Genomic DNA, 7,613 nt, shown 5'->3' on the forward strand with positions numbered 1-7,613 from the left:
GATAATATATTAAAACTGTGTATTTTTTGATGCGTTATTATTGCTGCGAAAAAAAGTTGTTTATAAATTGGGCGCAAATAATGAAAAACAAAACAAACAATTGAATTGAATGACAATAATTGCAACACATTTTGCAATCACAACAACAAAAACATTGCTATTGACTGTCAGTCTCTCTCTGTAATTGTCGGATCAATTGTCGGATGTGATTGTGTGGACAATAAGTGGTGACAACAAAATGAAATGCAAAATAGTTGGCCAAAATCTCAGAGGTAATCAGTCAGTCATCACTGATCACTAAATTGATTCATGTCTTGAAAACCTTTTTTTAAAAAAAAATTATTTTTTGTTTTGTTGTAAAGTCTTCTCCAAAGCCGTCCGTCTCTTCTGTCGTCTATCGGATGAAGTGCTCATCTGTGTGGACACAAATTCAGTCCGTATTATTAAATAAATATCATATATATATGTTTTTTATTGTCTAAACTGATCCAAACCTATCAATTTATTTGACGTATACGTTATATGCTATCGTTTCAGATGAGACTTCAGTGCATCAATAGTCTGAAGACTGGTTTCATTGAATTACATTTCGAGAGATCATTCTTCGCCACATTTGAGTCCAATTGCGAAACCAAATGCAAACTATTTCTCAAAGTATTTGTCGTTAAAAATATATGATATTTTTTTGTCACAATTATGATAATCACTTTTTTTGTTGATGATATTTCAATTGATGACAATCTTGTTTTTATACAGTCAATGATGTTGGTCTTCCGTGTCGTCAATATAGACAAAAGCGTCGACAGCTGTACTATAATAATGGATGAGTCGATGCCAAGAGTAGTATTTGAGATGAAGTGTCCAAATGGTAAGCATTTGAGTGATGGAAATAATGACAAATAATTAAATATTAATCAATTGATTCAAACACACACTTACTTAGCCATCACTCGTGAATACTTTGTGCCATACATGGAGTCTACGGTTTTGCACTACAATTCACGAATAGCAACACCTGATCCCACATTCAAAGTACAATCCAAGTAATTATTATTATTATTTTTCTAGCATTTTGTTTTATGATATAATAATATCATTGTATTAATCTATTTTACCAATGAATTAAAAAAAAAGACAATTATCTGAATGTTTGCACAACTTTTCCAACGATACCAAAGACATAACACTGTGGTTGACATCACAACAGATCTTATTCAAGAATTATTACGACGACGTCGATGAGCACAGTATGCATACAAATATGTCTTAAAAAATTTTGTTGTTTTAATCAATTGGATTTAATGTATAAATACTTAACTATAATCCATATATTTTTAAAATAGGTTTAATGACATCATTTGCCTACAGTGCCCGAGAGTTTCATAACTATAATTTTATCGAAGAAATTACCGTCACTTTTGATGTCAAAGATCTGAAGGCATTCATTGAATTTACATTATTTCGCGACCAACGTATCGATTGTTACTTTGAGGCGACCGGAAAGTATGTATTTATAAATATTATCCGACATTTTTTTGTATTGGTTTTTTTGACAAATTATTTATTATTTTTATTGAAGACCAATTGAATTCCGTACGCATTCTGATAACTACTTTTCGGCAAAACTAATACTGGCCACACACGACTTTCCCGAAAGCCAATGTCCTAACCCGCCAACACCGGCACTGAATCAGACATCAAATCAAAGTTTTAATTTAAGGTATTTGAATTGAATGATATTTTTTTTTTAATTGTATAAAGTGTTTGATGTCATATACTGTAATTCAAATGCTTTTTTTTGTTGTTTTTGTAAAAAGTTTGTCCAATCGGAACAATAATCAGTCGACAACAGTTGTTGGCAACAATACAAACACTATCGCTAGTCATCAAACAGCAACTGATAGTAACGATCATAATAATAGTGAAACAATCAATAGTAATAGTGGTGTCAATAATGATCAACAAATTATAAACACTGGTGATGATGATGATGACGATGAAAACGGATTTGATGAAAATGATGACGATGTTATTGAACAATTGATTAGCCAATTGGAATCGGTTACCCAATCGGGTGAAGCATTTAACTTATCGGGTGACGCACTTCGACAGGTATTGCCAGTAGTAGTAGTAGTAGTAGTATATCTGATTGATATGTAATTAATGTGATTATAAAATTATTTTGTGATTAATTATTATTATTATTTAGTATCATAAAAGTGTAATCCATCCACAACTCGATGACGACGAGTGCACTCAATCGACAACTCAATGGGATGTCTTAGTTTCAGAATCAGAAGATGAATGTTAAAACAAATAAACAATTTGTTTCTTAAATAAACAGTAATTATGATTAACTAGTATTTTAAATATATATATATAATTTTCTTACGGATTATTTAACATTAAATAACATTAAATTGTTTGATTTAATAACTTTTATTTATGTAATTATTTATTTTTTATAAAAATAAACCGTAATCTGAATAATTAATTGATTAATATAATTCATTGTAAACATTTCTTAATTATTATTGTCATTATTATCTAAAAAGTTTTATATTTTTATTATTTGATCATAAATTTAAATAAATAAATTTTATTATAATAGTTGACATATTATAATACTTTAACCTAACATTATTAGCTAAAAAATAGTGAAAAATTAGTGATAATAATTGATAATTAAATTTTTTAACAAAATTTTTTAATAAATAAAATAAAATAATAATTTTACATAATATGTTTTAACATAATAAGCGGCACAAACTACCGGCTATTAAATTACAATAAATATTGTAAATTATTATTTAAAGAGAGAGAGAGAGATAGTATGTGCGCATAGATAGCACGTGTGTTATTGAATGGTATTTATATTAATGTATAGAAAATGTAATGTATTTTGAATGACAATAATATTACTGTATATTAATGATGACATGTGTTGTATATATTTAACGTAAATAAACGTAATGTAAATGTAATTTAAAGTCCAAATCATATGATAATAATTATCATATAATTTAGTATTTTGACCACAAATCTGATGCAAACAAAGGAGTAGTAATAGACTTGTATTACTACTACTACTACTACTTGACAGGACTTTCAATGATTAACGACGCCTCCAGACTCATGGACGACAACACCGACGATATCGATGATAATTTTATTGATGACACTCCCGATGACGGTAATTGTTAACACATTTTTTGTTTGTTTGTTAATTGATGTCATAATGTTTTTGTTGTTTGAAAACGAAACAGATATCGAAATCATCGAAAGTGAAGACATCGATGGTCTGAATTCTAGCGACGAAGAGGCCCACAATGACAATGAAGAAGCGACAGCTGTTGTCGACGAGTCGGTCAACAGCTTTGCTGGACATCAGAAAGCGGTTCTCTGTTGTGATCTGAGCAGTGATAACGCCTACGTTGTCAGCGGTGGCGAAGACGATATGGCGTTTGTTTGGCGAACTCAAGACATGTCTGTTGTGTTCGACGTCAACGGCCATAAAGATTCAGTAGTTTGTGTCGAATTTAATGCCAATAACTCGCTGGTGGCCACCGCCGACATGAGCGGACTGATACAAGTGTACGACATGACTGGCGCCAAACTGTTTGACTTCGAAGTCGACGAAATCAATTGGATGTTATGGCATCCGATGGCAAACAATATACTGTTGGCCGGAACATCGGCCGGCGATGCCTGGATGTGGAAACTAGTGACCACATCGTTGACATTTGAATGCAAAACATTTCAATCGTTCGGCAAATCTAACGTTACGGCCAAATGTTTGCCCGACGGCAAGCGTATTGTTATGGGTTATGATGACGGTGTGGTCAGAATTTGGGACCTGAAGAATGTTAATGTTATTCATGCCATCAGCGGTTAGTTTTTATTTATTTATTTTTTAAAAAGAAATTATTTCATTTAAATTATCCTATTATTGAACCATTTGTTTCTAGATTTAACGGCACATACGGCCACCATTACATCGTTAGATTGTATGCCAGACAATATCCTAATTGCGTCGGCATCTGTCGACTCGACAGCCAAATTGATAAACAGTCAAACGGGTAAAGTTGTGGCCACTTTTCAGTGCGGCGCCGACGTCGCCCCCGTTGCCGATGCTGCCGAAGATACTGAAGAACTAGTTGATTCCGTTGAATGTGTACGACTAAACTCTTCCCTATCGGTATTGGCCACCGGCACTGTCGAAGGATCCATCGATATATGGGATATTTCAACACAAATTAAACGACACTCTTGTAAACACAGTTCCGGTGTATCGAAACTCTCGTGGGATACCAATAGTCCCCATATCTTATATACGGCCGGTTTAGATGGAATTATCAATATATACGATGGCCGAAGTGGCCAACTTGTTGGCAATAAAAAAGGACATTTGGATCAGATATTGGATATGAAAATATCGAAAGATTCGACAATAGCTGTTACCGCTTCCGAAGATAATTGTTGTAAAATTTTTTCTCTGCCTTAAGATTCTTGTTTATCACTATTTTTCTATTATTATTAAATATAAATAAATTAAATTTATATTTATTCCCAATTTTTGAATCATATTTTTTGTTTGTATAGAAAATTTATATCAAATATAAATACAGCTAAAATCATATGATTATCATATGATTTATTGCTCATTTTAATTACCACGGTAATTTATTTATATATACATTGTATATGAATTATGTTAACAGGTAAATATTATAAGTTTTATACATTATCACATTATTATAGAAAAAATAATATGCTTATCATTATAGATTTTAAAGATATATTGAAAATAATAATTTACAATAAGTTTTAATTATTACATTAACTGTGATATATATAAAAAGTAAATCGTATTTATATAAATTAAGCAAAATAATTAAAATATTAAAAAATATTAACGTGATGAACAGTGTTATCTAAAAAATCAAAAATAATTAAACAAATATAAAAATATCTAAAATTTTATTGTAATTTTTTTTAGTTTTCACTAATATTTTTTCATTAACTTTAGTATTTTTATTACTTGCGTTTTTCAAATAACTTTTATATCTAATAAAGTCTAATTAATTTTTTTTCTAAATTACCGTAAGACAATTTTTTAAAATTATTTTATATTTTTTCTATATTGATTCAAATAAGTTTAGATTTTGTTATATTTATTATCAAACATGTATTGAATATTTAAATAATTTAGCCAGCATACTTTATATAATATTACATTATTCTTAATATTTTTTTTTAAAAATGAATTTCAAAAATTTAAATTTGTATCAAAATTTGCTAAATATTAATAATTTTCAAATATATAAATATTTCAATCCATTTGATTATTTTATTTTTATGTTATTATTAAAAATGTCAAAATGGCATATAAAATATTTAATAGAATTTTAAAAAAATATTATATATTATTATATTCAATATTTTTTGTTAAGGTATCCAAACATGTTATATAAAGTATATAAATATTAATATTAATCTTATTATTATTATTATTATTGTGTAATATACAAATATTTTTTTATTATTATCTATTTTATTATTAAACGAGTAAATAAGTTATTTATTTTGAATCAAATTGATAATACATATATGGAAAGCAAAGGTAAATGTGGTTATCATAAAATATAATAATAATAATATAAAATATTTTATTAAAAAAAAAGAAGAAATATATTTACAAAATAATATAACTTAATATACAGTAATATATTTATATAGATATGACTGTATTATTGTATGACTTTTAATAAAAACCACTATAATAATATTTGAATAAAAGATATCTTTTAGTATTAGTATTAGTATTATTATATAATATATACAGTACTGTATTATACTATGGATGTATAATTTATATACATTACTCTATATGTTTTTCTTATACATTACTTGACATAAGTTTATATAAAACAAATTTGTTTTTCTATAGTTATTTATTCTGTATATACAAGAAAAAAAACTTTATATTGTGCTTATAATTTACATTGGGTTTTGTAAACAAGTAATTGGATTTTTTTTGTCTGTATTTATATTCAGTATGATATTTGTTGAATTAAATAAATATTTTAATATATACACAAAGTGTGTAATACAATATGTGATTATCTTATATTATATATTTAATAAAATGTTTAATAATTTTAGACATTAATACAGTAATAAGTAATAATAATAATAACAATAATACAATATTTGTAAACCATGATTAAATTTTTATATGTTAAAACGATATTATATAAAAACTTAATAAATATACATATTTTGGCGAAATTTATAATCATCAAATAAATTATAAATAATTAATATGATAATTTTCATATTAATTATTTTGGAAAATATTAAAATAAAATAAAAATATAAAATTTAATGGAAAATTTTATTTAATTTAATATTATATATAATATATATTTCTGAATATATTTTAGTTTATTAACCTCGATATCCATTATAAATTGTAAATTATTAATTACCATAATTTATGAACCATTAAAATCAATAAATTTTCTAAACATTCTATGAAATATTAATTTATGATATTATTATATAATTAATTTGAATTTAATTTAAATCAAAAAATTTAATGGATTTTGATTTCAATGGGAGAAAAATTTAATACATTTTTAATGATTATGTCTATAGACATATCTATAAGGCGTAGGTATAAACAATTGATAGTACTGTATATGAGATTACCATTAATTAAAATTTATACGAACAACAAGTTTGATAAAATCAATTTTTATAAAAAAAAAATAGACGTAAACTTTGAATATATATATATATACTTCAAGTTTATGCCATAAACAAAGTTAATTTGTATTATTTTTTTAAATTTTATATTATATTATATAAAATATTAAAAAATAAAAATAATTTAATTTAACTTTGTTTATGGTATAAACCTTATAGATTACAGTATAATACAATAACATTAATAATATTGAAAAGTATATACAGTACTATATTAGCCTACAGTTACTATTTGTTTATATTGTATTATAATTCATTAGTAAACTATATATAAAAAATAATAGTTTTAATCTTCCACTCAAATCGTTAAAATGTTAATCTCTTGTTGATTGTCTAAAAAAAACTAAAAAAAAATTACTACAGTTAATATAATACTATATATTTAATTAAAAAATATAATCTAGCTAATTTCAATTATATAAAAAGTATAGTAAAAATAATTTAATATTTATAGTTATATTAGTAGTCAATTAGTAATTATAGTAAATAGAGAAAGAGAGAGAGAGAGAGAGAGAGAGAGAGAGAGAGAGAGAGAGAGATCTTAATTACTAATTAAATTAAGCAAAAGAAAAACATCAAAAACATAAACTTGAAATTAATTCAAAGTTGATAAAAAATCTCAACTCATTTTGATACTAACTAATTTTAATACTAAAATTATAGTCAAATAAAACTAAAACCAAATAAAAAAAATTAAATAAATAATAACCCAAATTAGGAGTCAAGTTAATTGAAAGTCACATAAAAAATTAATAACATTTAATCACAAACACACACTTATATATTATATATATATCTGATACAAACCTGATATCTCCCTATGATTTTATCAATAAACAAAC

General features: G+C 25.6%; 2 protein-coding genes across 2 annotated transcripts; both read left to right on the forward strand.

Annotated features, from left to right (window-relative positions):
• Positions 1-67: 67 nt before the first annotated feature.
• Positions 68-2,311, forward strand: LOC128964413 (cell cycle checkpoint control protein RAD9B-like). Its single transcript, XM_054311002.1, has 10 exons — positions 68-272; positions 363-433; positions 538-654; positions 757-868; positions 944-1,043; positions 1,135-1,247; positions 1,344-1,503; positions 1,580-1,720; positions 1,818-2,112; positions 2,210-2,311. The coding sequence occupies exons 1-10, from the start codon at positions 239-241 to the stop codon at positions 2,309-2,311; spliced, it is 1,245 nt and encodes a 414-aa protein (XP_054166977.1). The 5' UTR covers positions 68-238.
• Positions 2,312-2,911: 600 nt separating this feature from the next.
• Positions 2,912-4,506, forward strand: LOC128963895 (angio-associated migratory cell protein-like). Its single transcript, XM_054310435.1, has 4 exons — positions 2,912-2,969; positions 3,028-3,193; positions 3,267-3,890; positions 3,969-4,506. Exons 2-4 carry the CDS (start codon positions 3,112-3,114, stop codon positions 4,502-4,504), a joined length of 1,242 nt encoding a protein of 413 aa, XP_054166410.1. The 5' UTR covers positions 2,912-2,969; positions 3,028-3,111; the 3' UTR covers positions 4,505-4,506.
• The last annotated feature ends 3,107 nt before the right edge of the window (positions 4,507-7,613 follow it).

The sequence above is a fragment of the Oppia nitens genome, unplaced genomic scaffold, assembly GCF_028296485.1.
Source record: "Oppia nitens isolate AA-2021 unplaced genomic scaffold, nextdenovo-longstitch-racon4-pilon3 scaffold8_pilon_pilon_pilon, whole genome shotgun sequence".
NCBI lineage: Eukaryota > Metazoa > Arthropoda > Arachnida > Sarcoptiformes > Oppiidae > Oppia > Oppia nitens.

Excerpts from the sequence above, each read along its gene's own strand:
- LOC128964413 (XM_054311002.1), top strand. The coding sequence starts at position 239 with ATGAAATGCAAAATAGTTGGCCAAAATCTCAGAG. Across the intron at positions 273-362 it reads AGTTGGCCAAAATCTCAGAG|TCTTCTCCAAAGCCGTCCGT; the intron begins GTAATCAGTCAG and ends TTTGTTGTAAAG. Across the intron at positions 1,721-1,817 it reads AATCAAAGTTTTAATTTAAG|TTTGTCCAATCGGAACAATA; the intron begins GTATTTGAATTG and ends TTTTGTAAAAAG.
- LOC128963895 (XM_054310435.1), top strand. The coding sequence starts at position 3,112 with ATGATTAACGACGCCTCCAGACTCATGGACGACAACACCGACGATATC. Across the intron at positions 3,194-3,266 it reads TGATGACACTCCCGATGACG|ATATCGAAATCATCGAAAGT; the intron begins GTAATTGTTAAC and ends AAAACGAAACAG. Across the intron at positions 3,891-3,968 it reads TGTTATTCATGCCATCAGCG|ATTTAACGGCACATACGGCC; the intron begins GTTAGTTTTTAT and ends ATTTGTTTCTAG.